This window comes from Pelophylax lessonae (assembly GCF_965119305.1).
Source record: "Pelophylax lessonae genome assembly, chromosome: 9".
In the NCBI taxonomy this organism is placed as follows: Eukaryota; Metazoa; Chordata; class Amphibia; order Anura; family Ranidae; genus Pelophylax; species Pelophylax lessonae.
In genome coordinates this window covers 257,653,712-257,671,861 of record NC_138776.1, presented here as the reverse complement: position 1 = coordinate 257,671,861, position 18,150 = coordinate 257,653,712, and the positions used below count along the sequence as shown (strand labels likewise).

The 18,150-nt window shown below is 41.2% G+C and overlaps 2 protein-coding genes across 2 annotated transcripts in view; both read right to left on the bottom strand.

Moving 5' to 3' along the window:
• LOC309564402 (uncharacterized protein) overlaps window positions 1–18,150 on the bottom strand; it is an 880,901-nt gene that overhangs the window by 287,306 nt on the left and 575,445 nt on the right.
• LOC309563414 (uncharacterized protein) overlaps window positions 15,973–18,150 on the bottom strand; it is an 82,597-nt gene continuing 80,419 nt past the window's right edge. Inside the window, exon 11 of the mRNA XM_082267808.1 lies at window positions 15,973–17,162. Coding sequence (XP_082123934.1) covers window positions 16,033–17,162 — 1,130 coding nt within the window. The 3' untranslated portion in view covers window positions 15,973–16,032. The remainder of the gene's footprint in view (window positions 17,163–18,150) is intronic.

Sequence of the window (18,150 nt, the reverse complement as noted above, 5' to 3'; positions counted from 1 at the left end):
CAGTCCTGGTGATTGTCAGGAGGCAGGACGCCTCGGTGCATTCTTGGATACTGTATAAAAGCCAGGAGCACATGTGTTGCAGGGTCTTTCGTGGGACAGCGGAGTCCCGGAGGGAGGGTGGCGGCTGCCTCCTCCTCTGTAGCAGTGGCACGTGGCTTCAGGAGAAAGTAATGAGGGCCAGAGGAACGGAGCTGAACCCAGAGGTTCAGGAGAGCTGACTGAGGGGGGAGACACTGGAGACCCTAGAAAAACAGTATCGTGAGTACAGGGGCTTGTGTCAAGGGGCCTGAACTGAGGGGGGGGGCACCCCAAGAGTATGGTAGAAAATTGAATGAGCTCAGACCGCAACATGTTAGAATAAATGTTATTAGGTACCTATATCCCAAAATAAATATGTAGGAAAGTGCACAATGTGTAAAATCCCGCTACTGGCACCACATTGTGCTCTTCCAAGAGTAGGGTAGTTAGTGGACGGGTGTTGGCAGTCAAGAAAGGGGATACTGAGGAGAGTGTCCTGAAGATGACCTTAGTTTATCAATTCATCTTAGGAAAGAGACTTAAAGCTAAATTCATCTCAGTGGCAAGGTGGATTAACAGCCTGGCTGTACCATGAGATAGAAGTCCTCCAATATTTTGCATAGTTAATTCGGAGTATACCATTATTCCCTTCTCCTATCCCTATTTATAATAAACACAAAAAAACAACTACATACTCCAGGACTGATTATTGGACGAGCCAAAGAGGAAAGAGAGAGACTGTGCATGTCAAGTAGGGCTGCACGATATTGGGGAAAAAAAGAACATTGTGATATTTCGTTTTCAACAATATATATCGCGATATTTCTCTGGGTGGAATGCAGAAGACGGATTAGGCAGAGTCAGGACTCACAGTTGTGGTAGGAGGTAGAAAAACACAGCCCGACATGACATCTGTCCCACACGTTCCCTCTGCCGCCCTAGAGCCGACATGACATCTGTCCCACACGTTCCCTCTGCTGCCCTGGAGCTAGTTCTCTTGATGGAGCGGTGAGCGCGGCACAGTGAACCAATCACATAAGTAGCGGCACAGGGAACCAATCAGATGTGCATTGTGATTGTTTAGCTGTGTAGCTGCTCACGGCGCGCTGCTCACCGCTGAACGTGTGGGACGGCTGCCAGCACTGTGAGTCCTCCTCCTCCCCCCGAGTCCCGACTTCTCCCTGCCTCCCTGCCTAATGGTAAATATCGCGTCTTCGGCGATATGAATATCGCCCACAGAACGATAGTCAATATCATATTGACTATCGTTCAGCCCTAATGTCAAGGTTGCTAATGGTAACTCAGGGGGACATCTGGTAGTCCACAAGGGGGCAGTGCTACACAGGTATGCTGATCTGTGTGAAATCTATAGGGTTCAAGAAGGTGTGTTCTTTGTATGAAAGATTTCCTGAACTCAAAACTTGACAACGAATGTTTAGCCGTGTGACTTTTCTGACATCTGAGATGGTCCTCTTTCTGCTGGGAACATTTCCCACACTGTAAACATAAGAAGGGGGCGCTTTCTGGTGCAAGAAAGTTTCCTTCCTTTATCATTGTATACCTGGTCTCCTCTTCATTTGTTGGAGACATTTTGTTGTGGGGTAAATTCAAAGATTACATTCTTCTGAAGACTGGAGCTTTGTATATCTTATTGCCAACAATACTTCCACCACCATTGTTAAGAACACTGGGTTGTGGGGTAGGTACATCGACGATTTATTTTAATAGCAGCAGTTTAGGTTTCTTTATCTTTTCATTACTAAATGTTGTGATGTTTTGGGGGAAAAAAAAGGTTTACTTTTTTTCTTTGCTGGAAGAGCTGTAGAACTGTAGAATACTATTTCACAGGAAATGGTTCAAACTGACATCTGTGAATTTTCTGCTTTCCAAAAAGGCTTTTTTTCCTAGCGAAACATTTTCCCCAATCTGAACTTGAAAAAGGATATTCACCATGTGAATTCTCTCGTCACGATATTACACTTTTCTGAACAAAAAAAATAGATGATCGCCTGTGTGGCTTTTCTGGTGTACAAGAAGCTTTGCTTTCTCAATGAAGTATTTCTAGTACTCAGATTAGGAAAAAGAACCCTCACCTGTGTGAATTCTCTGGTGTCTAAGAAGTTTTTCTTTTACAATGAAACCTTTCCCACACTCGGAACAGGTAAAAGGACGCTCACCTGTGTGAATTCTCTGGTGTCTAAGGAGGCCTCCCTTCTCTGTGAAACATTTCCCACACTCTGAACAGGGAAAAGGTCGCTCACCGTTGTGTGTCCTCTGATGTACAAGAAGGCCTCCTTTCTGACTGAAACATTTCCCGCACTCTGAACACGAAAAAGGACGCTCATTTGTGTGAATCCTCTGGTGTCTAAGAAGACCTCCTTTCTGACTGAAACATTTCCCGCACACTGAACAGGAAAAAGGACGCTCACCTGTGTGAATTCTCTGGTGTATAAAAAGGTCCCTTTTGTTAGTGAAAGATTTCCCGCACTCGGAACAGGAAAAAGGACGATCATCTGTTTGAATTTTCTGGTGTATAAGAAGGACTCCTTTCTGAGTGAAACACTTCCCACACTCTGAACAGGAAGAAGGATCTTCACAAGTGTGAGCTCTCTGGTGTATAAGAAGTGCTCTGTTGTCAATGAAAGATGTCCCACACTCCAAACGTGTTAAAGAATTGTCTACTATATGATCTCCTTCTTGTTTTATAGAAGACTCCTTGGTATTAGATGGATCTGTTGATCTATCCACACTGTGAGATTTTAGATGAATATCTGAAGATATATTACGTGAATAATCAGAGGTTTCCTCAGGATTAGAGGGATACATTGATATTGCCAAACAGTAAGATCTGTGATGTATATTGTGACTAAATGAATTTGTTCTTGGAGAATGTTGTGCTCTCCCGTTATCTTGTCCATCGTCGGGAAATAAAGTAAGATCTTCCTCTGAGGTATTCATATTCCGTACACATTGTCCATCTGCTGGAAAGGAATGTTAAAAAAAGTATTATAAGAATTATTCCAGTGTTACATCAAGGAGTCTTATATTTGATATAACTTTTAACAACGCAATCAAAACAGAAAAATATGAATACAAGCCACATAAAGGACACAATACACCCAAACCACATCGGTTAACAGTTTTTGTGCATTGATAACATCGTTACTGTGAAAACAGTGACAGAAATGTATTAATCTAATTTTATGGTAATATAACATTCTGAAAAACAGTGAAGGACCTTTCATATGGTGTACAGTATCTCCTCCTCATTTGTTGGAAACATGACGTTATATTGAGGAATGGAGATGGACCCTTCATATGGTGTACAGTATCTCCTCCTCATTTGTTGGGAACATGACGTTATATTGAGGAATGGAGATGGACCTTTCATATGGTGTACAGTATCTCCTCCTCATTTGTTGGGAACATGACGTTATATTGAGGAACAGAGATGGACTTTTTTTATGGTATACAGTATCTCCTCCTCATTTGTTGGGAACATTTGGTAAAGTTATAAATATGATTTGTTTCTTCTGATGAGGACTAGAGATGATTTTTCATATATGGTATACAATATAAACAATACATTGGGGAGGTGGGTAGATACGTTGATGATGTTCTTACTGTCAGCAGTTCTGGTATGGAATTGAGGGCAATTAGAAGAGAAAAATACAAATACAGACCAGATATAGGATACAATACATAAATGGGGTGGACCTTTCATATGGTGTACAGTATCTCCTCCTCATTTGTTGGGAACATGACATTATATTGAGGAATGGAGATGGACCTTTCATATGGTGTACAGTATCTCCTCCTCGTTTGTTGGGAACATGACATTATATTGAGGAATGGAGATGGACCTTTCATATGGTGTACAGTATCTCCTCCTCATTTGTTGTGAACATGACGATATATTGAGGAATGGAGATGGACCATTCATATGGTGTACAGTATCTCCTCAGTTGTTGGGAACATGACGTTAGATTGAGGAATGGAGATGGAACTTTCCTTTGGTAAACAGTATCTCCTCCTCATTTGTTGTGAACATGACGTTATATTGAGGAATGGAGATGGACCTTTCATATGGTGTACAGTATCTCCTCCTCATTTGTTGGGAACATGACATTATATTGAGGAATGGAGATGGACCTTTCATATGGTGTACAGTATCTCCTCCTCATTTGTTGGGAACATGACGTTATATTGAGGAATGGCGATGGACCATTCATATGGTGTACAGTATCTCCTCAGTTGTTGGGAACGTGACGTTAGATTGAGGAATGGAGATGGACCTTTCATATGGTGTACAGTATCTCCGCCTCATTTGTTGGAAATGTGACGTTATATTGAGAAATGGAGATGGACCTTCCATATGGTGTACAGTATCTCCTCCTCATTTGTTGCGAACACGACGTTATATTTAACAATGGAGATGAACCTTTCCTATGGTGTACAATATCTCCTCCTCATTTGTAGGGAACGTGACGTTATATTGAGCAATCGAGATGGACCTTTCCTATGGTGTACAGTATCTCCTCCTCATTTGTCGGGAATGTGAAATTATATTGAGGAATGGAGATGAACCTTTCATATGGCATACAGTATCTTTCTCATTTGTTAGGAACATAATGTTATTTTGAGGAATAGAGATGGACTTTTCATATGGTGTACAGTATCCCCTTCTCATTTGTTGGGAACATGACATTATATTGAGGAATGGAGATGGACCTACATATGGTGTACAGTATCTCCTCCTCATTTGTTGGGACCATTAGGTTATATAGAAAAAATACAAGAGAGAACTGGAGATTTGTATATCATATGCCCTGCAATATGTTTACCACATTTGTTGGGATTGTTGGGTTGAGCGGTAGATACATTGATGATGTTCTTATTGTCAACAATTATTTTTATTTTCCTAACTAAAAGATGTGAAGTTCTCTGTTAACAGAAACGATTCCTCACAGAAGAGCTGAAAAATGTAGAATAGCATGTCATAAAAAATGTTTTTTTACCGACTTAGTAGTATCTCAGAAAATATAAACGGCTACCAATTTTTGTAGACAAAAACACAGAAGAAAGTTGATCCAAGGAGTTACAGTATGTGATTATTATCTGGGATCAGTAAAAAAATCCCTTTTTTGTTGGAGAAAATTCTGCTTTATATGGGTTTCTACCTTTACTTGGATCGACTGTGGGCTCAGCATTGTTTTGTGGAGAGTGAATTCCACAGACAGACTGCATTTATTACTTACTTGTGTCCATATGTAGAGAAGATTCCTCCTGTTTAATTTTTATAATCATCTCCCCATCCTCCATAGACTGCTGATCTCCACTCACCAACGTCTCTTCTTCTTCATCTTTAATCTCAGCTTTGATGTCTTTCAGTTCTTCACCCTAAACCCCGAAGGTGATAGAATATTTGTATAAAAAAGTACAAAGGCATCTTATAGCTTACCATACATTTTAGGTCTACATGCTCAGTACCACCAACCTGATGATGGTGAGGGGTGGTGTGATCTTCCTGTGTGGAATCCCGGGAATACAGAGGATGGGGACATCTCTCTGGTGGGTTCCCATTACTGGATCCATCTGTACGAAACACACACACTGATTGAATACATTGTTTGTCCAATGAAAATGCAAGGGAGAAGCGGATTCTTCATGATGACATCCTTGTAGAAATCATATTACCTGATGATATGAAGTTCTACAAATCCTCAATCATCAATCTACATAAATTAACAGTTTCTGTATTTGGTGTTCATTACTCACCATTGCCAATATTTAGAGGCCGTTCCTCCTGTTTGATTTTTACTATCATCCCAATTTCTTCCTTAGAATCCTGATAATTTATCACAGTCCTCTCCTCTTCTTCCTCTTTGACCTCAGTTTTCACATATATCTGATCTTCATGCTAATCCAACAACATTTAAAAAAAAATAAATAAACGGTGAGGACTAGTAGACTGAGAAAAGAGTATGATCTCATACAGTCAAGATTCACTTCTGTGTTCTATACAAATACCTGATGATGGTGAGGGATGGTGTGATCTTCCTGTGTGGAATCCCGGGAATACAGAGGACGGGAACATCTCTCTGGTGGGTTCCCATTACTGGATCCATCTGTAGGAAACACACACACTGACTGAATACATTGTTTCTATGTGTTTATCAGATGATGGGGGATCTAGGTGGACCCTCCGTACTGCTCTCTCCTTTACAATAAAGTCTCCTCTTACCCGGTGATGTGAGGGGCGGCTGATTCTCCATCATGACGTCCTTGTAGAGATCCTTGTATCCTTCTAAATACTCCCACTCCTCCATGGAGAAATAGACAGTGACATCCTGACACCTTATAGGAACCTGACACACACAATGATACAGTCACCATCCAGACACATCCCTTGTCTGTTACTGGATAATGTCCCAGAATTCCCGGCACCGCTCACCTCTCCTGTCAGCAGCTCAATGATCTTGTTGGTGACTTCTAGAATCTTCTTGGCGCTGGTTACCTCTGTTGTCAGGCATTGAGGTGGAGGCACTGTGATGGGTGATGTCCTATGAAAACAGCTGCTGGGTGTCAATGTATCACCATATGTTTTCTTCACTACTTTAAAAACCTGTGTACAGGGATAACATGAACAATTATCACTACAGACTTCCCAAAATCTTCCTGACCTGTCCTGTTAGGGGATAGCAGTAATGTGTTTTAATTACAGATATGTCATATTTTACAACCAGAGGTTGAGTGCCGTCATGATGCACACAATACAGACATTTCGTTCAATCTTCCCCATATCTTGCTACAGAGAAGACATGTCGTCCATTATTTCACAGTGTCGAGAGCCGAAAACCCTGAGATATCGTCATGGAAGATGGATCATTGGCTCTATATTGAAGATATCTCTGACCTATAAACTAGACTCTCTAAATGGACAGTTGGATAAATGGTTCTATATTTAGGATGCATCCGGTCTATAAACCAGAGGCTCTGGATGGACAGTTGGATAAATGGTTCTATATTTAGGATGTATCCGGTCTATAAACCAGAGGCTCTGGATGGAAAGTTGGATAAATGGCTCTATATTTAGGATGCATCGGCTCTATAAACCAGAGGCTCTGGGTGGACAGTTGAATGAATGGCTCTATATTTAGGATGTATCTGGTCTATAAACCAGAGGCTATGGATAGATAGTTGGATAAATGGTTCTATAGTTAGGATGTATCCGGTCTATAAACCAGAGGCTCTGGATGGACAGTTGGATAAATGGTTCTATATTTAGGATGTATCTGGTCTATAAACCAGAGGCTCTGGATGGACATTTGGATAAATGGCTCTATATTTAGGATGTATCCGGTCTATAAACCAGAGGCTCTGGATGGACAGTTGGATAAATGGTTCTATATTTAGGATGCATCGGCTCTATAAACCAGAGGCTCTGGATGGACAGTTGGATAAATGGCTCTATATTTAGAATGCATCGGCTCTATAAACCAGAGGCTCTGGATGGACAGTTGGATAAATGGTTCTATATTTAGGATGTATCTGGTCTATAAACCAGAGGCTCTGGATGGACAGTTGGATAAATGGCTCTATATTTAGGATGTATCCGGTCTATAAACCAGAGGCTCTGGATGGACAGTTGGAGAAATGGCTCTATATTTAGGATGCATCGGCTCTATAAACCAGAGGCTCTGGATGGACAGTTGGATAAATGGTTCTATATTTAGAATGCATCGGCTCTATAAACCAGAGGCTCTGGATGGACAGTTGGATAAATGGTTCTATATTTAGGATGTATCTGGTCTATAAACCAGAGGCTCTGGATGGACAGTTGGATAAATGGCTCTATATTTAGGATGTATCTGGTCTATAAACCAGAGACTCTGGATAGACAGTTGGATAAATGGTTCTATATTTAGGATGTATCCGGTCTATAAACTAGAGGCTCTGGATAGACAGTTGGATAAATGGTTCTATATTTAGGATGTATCTGGTCTATAAACCAGAGGCTCTGGATGGACAGTTGCACACTTGGAATTATATTTACACTGTATTGCTGTACATAACATGAACCTATTTTTTTTTTATTACCTTTTTCGCTGCCACTTCCAGCAATGTCTTCTCTCAACTTCCTCCCAGCTCAACTGTCCTTAGGAATTTCCTGTTCGTATGTGACATCACTTCCTGTCTTGTCCATCATTTCCTGTATTCCACTCACAATGAGTACGATCACCTCCATGTGGAGAAAATAAATCCTGCAGTCTATATTATTTAACGTATTCTTCTACTACGTTACATACTTTATTACACACAGATTATAAATTATATAAATGCAAAAAAGAAAAAAAATAATAATTTTGGCATTGGAATACATCATTATAATAATGTATATACCATTCAAACACAAAAATAGCCAGTGCTAAATATCACAATATTGTATAGCTGCCTGCAAGAAAGGCAATATACTAAATCCTTGCAACACTGCAAACAACAATGCAGCGCTATACAGTGTCTAAAACATTCAATAAATAAAGTGCAAAAAACTGAATAGAATAACATTATTAGTGCTCCTCTATATATCACACATAATATATACTGCTTAAAAAAAATTAAAGGAACACTTTGAAAACACATCAGATCTCAATGGGGAAAAAATATCATGCTGGATATCTATACTGGTATGGACTTGGTAATGTGTTAGGATCTATACTGGTATGGACTGGGTAACGTGTTAGGATCTATACTGGTATGGACTGGGTAATGCGTTAGGATCTGTACAAGTATGGGCTGTGTAATGTTTTATGATCTATACTGGTATGGACTGGGTAATGTTTTAGGATCTATACTGGTATGGACTGGGTAATGTGTTAGGATCTGTACTGGTATGGGCTGTGTAATGTTTTAGGATCTATACTGGTATGGACTGGGTAATGTGTTAGGATCTATACTGGTATGGACTGGGTAATGTGTTAGGATCTATACTGGTATGGACTGGGTAATGTTTTAGGATCTATACTGGTATGGACTGGGTAATGTGTTAGGATCTATACTGGTATGGACTGGGTTGTGTTAGGATCTATACTGGTATGGACTGGGTAATGTTTTAGGATCTATACTGGTATGGACTGGGTAATGTGTTAGGATCTGTACTGGTATGGGCTGTGTAAAGTTTTAGGATCTATACTGGTATGGACTGGGTAATGTGTTAGGATCTATACTGGTATCGACTGGGTTGTGTTAGGATCTATACTGGTATGGACTGGGTAATGCGTTAGGATCTGTACTGGTATGGGCTGTGTAATGTTTTAGGATCTATACTGGTATGGACTGGGTAATGTTTTAGGATCTATACTGGTATGGGCTGTGTAATGTTTTAGGATCTATACTGGTATGGGCTGGGTAATGTGTTAGGATCTATACTGGTATTGACTGGGTAATGTGTTAGGATCTACACTGGTATGGACTGGGTAATGTGTTAGGATCTATACTGGTATCGACTGGGTAATGTGTTAGGAAGGAAAGGATGCCACATCGTTTGATGGAAATGAAAATTATCACCCCACAGAGGGCTGAATTCAAAGAAACTCCAAAAATCAAAGTGAAAAAATGAGGCAGCAGGTTTTGCTGAAGTTTCATTGCAACAAAATGGTACTCAGTAGTTTTTATGACCCCCACGTGCTTGTATGCATGCCTGACCACTTAAGAGCATGCTCCTAATGAGCCGATGGATGGTGTCCTGGGGTATTTCCTCTCAGATCTGGACCAGGGCATCACTGAGCTCCTAAACAGACTGAGGTGCAACCTGGCGCCGTCGGATGGACTGAAACATAATGTCACAGAGGTGTTCTATTGGATTTACGTCAGGCGAATGTGGGGGCCATTCAATGGTATCAATTCCTCCATCCTCCAGGAACTGGCTGCATACTCTCGCCACATGAGGCCGGCATTTTCATGCATCAGGTGGAACCCAGGACCCACTGCACCAGCGTAGGGTCTGAAAATGGGTCCAAGGATTTCATCCCAATACCTAATGACATTCAGGGTGCCATTGTCTAGCCTGTAGAGGTCTGTACGTCCCTCCATAGACATGCCTCCCCAGATGATCACTGACTAACCACTAACCTGGTAATGCTGAACAATATTATAGGAAACATAATGTTCTCCCCGGCTTCTCCGGGACCCTTTCACGTCTGTCACATGTGCTCAGGGTAAACATGCTCTCATCTCTGAAAAGCACAGGGTGCCAGTGGTGGACCTGCCAATTCTGGTGTTCAATGGCAAATGCCAATCGAGCTCCATGGTGCTGGGCAGTGAGCACAAGGCCCACTAGAAGACGTCCAGCCCTCAGACCACCCTCATGAAGTCTGCTTCTGATTCTTTGGTCAGAGACATTCACACCAGTGACCTGCTGGAGGTCATTGTGTAGGGCTCAGAAGCAGAATAAAGAGCTCAATGTTGCATTTGTCCTAAGGACTGTCTGCCACATCCCTGATAATATGAAGCAGAAAAGGAAAACCCCCAATGGGACTTTTAAGGCACTGCCTTAAAGTCCCATTGGGGGTTTTCCTTTTGTGTTTCATTTTGTAGAGCTCTGGCAGTGCTCATCCTGTTCCTGCTTGCACAAACAACACACCTGGGCGTTTTTGTTGCAGGCATTTTTTTGGGCATTTTTTGGGCGTCTTTGGAGGCAGGCATAACATCTGAACTTCTGTGTAGGGGTATATATACACACACACATATATGTATTTATACACATACACATATATAGGTATGAAAGTAGCAGAACCTTATGCTTGCGCTTATGAAATTATTTGCAGGCATAGGGCTTCACTCCTATCACACCTATATGTGTGTATGTGTATAAATACATATGTGTGTGTGTGTATATATACCCCTACACAGAAGTTCAGATGTTATGCCTGCCTCCAAAGACGCCCAAAAAACGCCTGCAACAAAAACGCCCAGGTGTGTTGTTGCAGGCGTTTTTTTTGGGCATTTTTTGGGCATCTTTTGAGACAGGCATAACATCTGAACTTCTGTATAGGGGTATATATACACACACACACATATGTATTTATACACATACACACATATAGGTGTGATAGGAGCGAAGCCCTATGCCTGAAAATAATTTCATTAGCGCAGGCATAGGGTTCTGCTACTTTCACACCTATATATGTGTATGTGTATAAATACATATATGTGTGTGTGTATATATACCCCTACACAGAAGTTCAGATGTCATGTGTGCCTCCAAAGACGTCCACAAAAAAGCCCAATAAACGCCTGCAACAAAAACGGCCAGGTGTGAAAGTAGCGAAGCCACTATCCTGCTCTACTGCAATTCTAATACAAACTATCTTTTTTCTATAGCGGTCACCCTGACATGGAAGGGTTTGGTCACCCTGCCATAGCAGTCAGAGTCAGTTCACCCTACACTACACTATGGTCACCCTGACACTTAACACTTTCCCTACAGAAACTAGATTATTGAATCTAACTATAGTGGAAAATAGTACCCTAACTACACTAGATATCCCTTTCCTCACACTAATAATTGCTAAATGACACTTTTGAAGCAGAAGTAACAGAACTGCTTCCACTCTCTTCCACATCCCTGTATTACAATTCTAGAGATTTGGCGGGGCTATCTTATATACTGGGGGGCGTATTCACTACTGATTGGCCTCTGAACCCCCTAGTCACTCCAATCACATTCCTAGCATCCTCCTGCCCCCTCAATTGGCATTTACTGATGGTTCTGGTCCAATCACGGGCTTTTAAAGCCCAGTTCCTGTCCCATTGCATTTTGGTTGCCAAATTCTGAACTTTTTCAGCAAAAAGTTCAGAATTCGGCCGAATTTCGAACAGTCAATGTTCGGGTCGAACCGATGGTCGACCCGAACCGTTCGATCATCCCTACTCCTGAGGACTGGCGACCAGAACTGGACAGAATACTCCAGATGCGGTCGGACCAGAGTTTTATAAAGTGAATAATAGGTATAATAGGTTTTGCTTTTGCTCAGAAACGTTATCCATGCTGTAAAAAAAAAAAGGACGCCCATCTGTGTGAAATCTCTGGCGTTCCAGAAGGTGTGTTCTATGTATGAAAGATTTCCAACACAAAGATTGATTGGTAACTCTCACCCTGTGTGACTTCTCTGGTGTCTAAGATGGTCCTCTTTTTGAAGGAAACATACTGCTCAAAAAAATTAAAGGAACACTTTTTAATCAGAGTATAGCATCAAGTCATTTCAACTCCAGGGATATTGATGTGGTCAGTTAAGAAGTAGAGGGGGATGTTAATCAGTTTCAGCTGCTTTTGTGTTATTGAAATTAACAACAGGGGCACTATATGGGCAACAATGAGATGACCTCCAAAACAGGAATGGTTTTGTAGGTGGAGGCCAATGGCATTTTTTTCCCTACTCATCTGGTCTGTTTTTCACTAGTTTTACATTTGGCTGGGGTCAGTGTCACTACTGGAAGCATGAGGCCATACCTGGACCCTGTAGAGGTTGCGCAGGCAGTCCAACTCCTCCAGGATGGCACATCGATACGTTAGGTTTGCTGTGTCTCCCAGCACAATCTTATGAGCATGGAGGAGATTCCAGGAGACAGGCAATTACTCTAGGAGAGCTGGACAGGGCCATAGACAGTCCTTAACCCATCAGCAGGACCGGTATCTGCTCTTTTGTGGAAGGAGTAACAGGATGAGCCCTGCCAGAGCCCTACAAAATGTCCTCCAGCAGACCACTGGTGGGAATGTCTTTGGCCAAACAATCAGAAAAAGAGACTTCATGAGGGTGGCCTGAGGGCACAACATCCTCTAGTGGGCCCTGTGGTCACTACCCGGCACCATGGTGCTCGATTGGCATTTGCGTTGAACACCAAAATTGGCAGGTCCACCACTGGCACCCTGTGCTTTTCACAGGTGAGAGTAGGTTTACCCTGAGCACATGTAACAGATGTGAAAGGGTCTGGAGAAGCCACGGAGAACGTTATGCCCCCTGTAACATCTTTTTGTGTGGCCGATTTGGTGGTGGGTCAGTGGTGGTCTGGGGAGGCATATCCATGGAGGGACACACAGACCTCTACAGGATAGACAATGGCACCCTGACTGCCATAAGGTATTGGGATGAAATCCTTGGACCCATTGTCAGACCTTACGCTGGTGCAGTGGGTCCTGGGTTCCTCCTGGTGCATGACAATGCCTGGCCTCATGTGGCAAGAGTATGCAGCCAGTTCCTGGAGGATGAAGGAATTGATGCCATTGAATGGCCCCCACATTCGCCTGACTTAAATCCAGTGTATTTCCAGCACTGCAACCATGACAAAAGGGCGCTCGCCTGAACATTTCTGGTGTGTAGGAAGTTTTCTTTCCTCGTGGAAATATTTGCTGCAACCACAACGAATATAGGGATGTAAGATGTGATTCCCACACACTGAACATGACAACGAATGCTCTACTGTGTGAATTTATGAACAAAAATACTTGGGATTAAATAGATCTGCTGAGCTCTGAGATCTCAGAAGTAGTTCAGGCATAACTGTGATTCATCAGAAGATTCCTCAGGATTAGAGGGATTCATTGATCTCTCCATATGGTAAGGTCTGTAATGTATATTTTGACCAAAGGAATTTATTCTTGAAAAATAGAGTGCAGTCCCATTATCCTTTGCATAATAATCTGGAAATAAAATCTCCCTCTGAAGTACTCTTAATTTATACACAGTGACCATTTCTTGGAAAACAATTTTTTTAATAAATGGTAGTGTGTTTTACATTCATTGTGGCATGAAATTCGGTGCAATCATAACTAAAAAAAATGACTACATATCAGATAAAGGATACAATACACTCGAACCACACTAGATAAATGTCTGTGTAATGATGATATTTGTGCTGTAAAATTGCAAATGGACCTTCCCGTACCCAAATTTGTTGGGAACATGACGTTATATTGAGGAATGGAGATGGACCTTTCATATGGTGTACAGTATCTCCTCCTCATTTGTTGGGAACATAACGTTATATTGATGACCTTTCATATGGTGTACAGTAGGGACCCTCAAACTACGGCCCTCCAGCTGTTGCGGAACTACACATCCCATGAGGCATTGTAAAACTCTGACATTCACAGACATGACTAAGCATGATGGGAATAGTAGTTCCTGAACAACTTGAGGGCCGTAGTTTAAAGACCCCTGGTGTACAGTATCACCTCTTCATTTGTTGGGAACATGACGTTATATTGAGGAATGGAGATGGACCTTTCATATGGTGTACAGTATCTCCTCCTAATTTGCTGGGAACATGACATTATATTGAGGAATGAAGATGAATTTTTCATATGGTGTACAGTATCTCCTCCTCATTTGTTGGGAACATGACATTATAATGAGGAATGAAAATGGACCTTTCATATGGTGTACAGTATCTTTTCATTTGTTGGAAACATGACGTTATATTGAGGAATGGAGATGGACCTTTTGTATGATGAACAGTGTCTCCACCTTATTTGTTGGGAACGTGACATTATAATGAAAAATGGAGATGGACTTTTCATATGGTGTACATTATCTCTACCTCATTTGTTGGGAACATGAGGTTATATTGAGGAATGGAGATGGACCTTTCATATGGTGTACAGTATCTCTTCATTTGTTGGGAACATGACGTTATATTGAGGAATAGAGATGGACTTTTCATAGGGTGTACAGTATCTCCACCTCATTTGTTGGGAACATGACGTTATATTGAGGAATGGAGATGGACCTTCATATGCTGTACAGTATTTCCTCCTCATTTGTTGGGAACATGACGTTATATTGAGGAATGGAGATGGACCTTTTATATGATGAACAGTGTCTCCACCTTATTTGTTGGGAACGTGACATTATAATGAAAATTGGAGATAGACCTTTCATATGGTGTATAGTATCTCCTCATTTGTTGGGAACATGACATTTTATTGAGGAATGGAGATGAACCTTTAATTTGGTGTACAGTATCCCTCCCTCTTTTGTTGGGAACAAGACGTTATTTCGAGGAATGGAGATGGACTTTTCATATGGTGTACATTATCTCTACCTCATTTGTTGGGAACATGAGGTTATATTGAGGAATAGAGATGGACCTTTCATATGGTGTACAGTATCTCTTCATTTGTTGGGAACATGACGTTATATTGAGGAATAGAGATGGACTTTTCATATGGTGTACAGTATCTCCTCCTCATTTGTTGGGAACATGATGTTATATTGATGAATGGAGATGGACCTTTCATATGGTGTACATTATCTCCATATCATTTGTTGGGAACATGACGTTATATTGAGGAATAGAGATTGACCTTTCATGTGTACAGTATCTCCTCATTTGGTAGTGTGGTTAATTCAAAGATTACATTTCATTGAGGGAGGGAGATTTATAAATAATCTGGTCTACAATACCTCCACCATCGTTGTTGGGAACATTGGGATGTGAGGTAAGTACACCAATGATATACTTATTGTCAGCAGTTCAGGTTTCATAATATATCCTTACTTAACAATATGAAGTTCTCTGTCTCAAGTCAAGGCAGCACCGACGGTGTGTCATTGAAAGAAAAAAGCTTTTACTTCTGAGTACAGAAAGCATTATTTGCCAGAGGAGCTGTAGAAATGGAGAATATTATTCTACAGCAAATGGTTTAAAACTGATTCCGTATCTTACTTTACCACATCAGTGAATTTTTTCGGTGGCCAACCAAGCTTTCTTTCCAAGAAAAAAGTGAAAAAGGATATTCACCCGTGTGAATTCTCTTGTCCAAACATTGATTGAAACATTTCCTACACTCCAAACAGAAAAATGGATGCTCGTCTATGTGAATTTTCTGGTGTGTTGGAAGGTCTCCTTTCTGCATGCAACATTTCCGACACTCTGAACGGAGCTTACCTGGTGTATAAGAAGTTTTGCATTCTCAATTTAACATTTCCAGAACTTGGATCAGGAAAAAGGATGCTAACCAGTGTGAGTTCTCTGGTGTATAAGAAGTTTTTCTTTCACAATGAAACCTTTCCCGCACTCAGAACAGGAAAAAGGACGCTCACCTGTGTGAATTTTTTGGTGTCTGCTAAGGCCTCCTTTCTCTGTAAAACATTTCCCACACTCCGAACAGGAAAAAGGACGCTCACCCGTGTGAATTCTCTGGTGTCGAAGAAGGTCTGCTTTCTGAGAGAAACATTTCCCACAATCTGAACAGGAAAAAGGACGCTCGTGTGTGTGGATTCTCTGGTGTCTAAGAAGGCCTCCTCTCTCTGTGAAACATTTCCCGCACTCTGAACAGGTAAAAGGACGCTCACCTGTGTGAATTCTCTGGTGTATAAAAAGGCCCTCTCTGTGTGCAAAACATTTCCCGCACTCTGAACAGGAAAAAGGACGCTCTCCTGTGTGAGTTCTCTGGTGTATAAGGAGGATTCCTTTCTGAGTGAAACATTTTCCGCACTCTGAACAGGAAAAAGGACGCTCACCTGTGTGAGTTCGCTGGTGTTTTAAAAGGTCTCCTTTTTGAGCGAAATATTTCCCGCACTCTGAACAGGATAAAGGATGCTCACCTGTGTGGGTTTTCTGGTGTTTCAAAAGCTCCCCTTTTTGAGCGAAACATTTCCCACACTCTGAACAGGGTAAAGGACGCTCACCTGTATGATTTCTCTGGTGCGTAATATGTTTTCCTTTCGTAGTGAAACACTTCCCATCACTGGAAATGGAAATGTCATGTTCATGTGTGTGAGTTCTCTGGTGTCTAAGAAATGCTCTGTATTCAGTGAAAGATTTCCCGCACTCTGAACATGACAATGAATTGTCTGTTATATGAACTCCTTCACAATTTATAGAAGACTCCCTGGAATTAGATGGATCTGTTGATCTAACCACATTGTGAGATTTTGAATGTATATCTGAAGCCATATGATGTGAATAATCAGAGAATTCCTCAGGATTAGAGGGAGACATTGAATTTGCCAAACAGTAAGGTCTTTGACCAAGAGAATTTGTTCTTGGAGAATGTTGTGCTCTCCCGTTATCTTGTCCATCATCAGGAAATAAAATAAGATCTTCATCTGAGGTATTCATATTATGTACACAGTGTCCATCTGTTGGAAAGGAATGTTTAAAAAGACGTTTAAGGAATTCTAGTCTTGCATTCAAGGGTCAGCTATTTTGATGTATTTTTTAACAACGTCAAAAAAATTCTGGCAATCATAAAAAATTGTATACAAGCAACATAAAGGACACAAAACACCACAAACCACATTGGTTAACAGTGCTTGTGCAATGATAACATTGTTGGCATTAGAATGAAAATAGACCTTTAACAGTTATGGTCTTTTCATATGGTGTACAGTATCTCCTCCTCATTTGTTGGGAACATGACGTTATATTGAGGAACGAAGATGGACCTTTCATATGGTGTACAGTATCTCCACCTCATTTGTTGGGAACATGACGTTATATTGAGGAACGAAGATGGACCTTTCATATGGTGTACAGTATCTCCTCCTCATTTGTTGGGAACATGACGTTATATTGAGGAACGAAGATGGACCTTTCATATGGTGTACAGTATCTCCACCTCATTTGTTGGGAACATGACGTTATATTGAGGAATAGAGATGGACCTTTCATATGGTGTACAGTATCTCCTCCTCATTTGTTGGGAACATGACGTTATATTGAGGAATAGAGATGGACCTTTCATATGGTGTACAGTATCTCCTCCTCATTTGTTGGGAACATGACATTATATTGTGGAATGGAGATGGACCTTTCATATGGTGTAAGTATTTCCTCATTTGTTGGGAACATGATGTTACATTGAGGGATGGAGATGGACCTTGCATATGGTGTACAGAATCTCTTCCTCATTTGTTGGAAAAATGACGTTATATTGGGGAATGGAGATGGACCTTTCATATGGTGTACAGTATTTCTTCCTCTTTTGTTGGGAACATGACGCTATATTGAGGAATGGAGATGAACCTTTCACATGTTGTACAGTATCTCTTCATTTGCTGGGTACTTTGGGTAGTGCGGTATAACATTCTACAGGAGAGGACTGGAGATTTCTATATCATATGTACT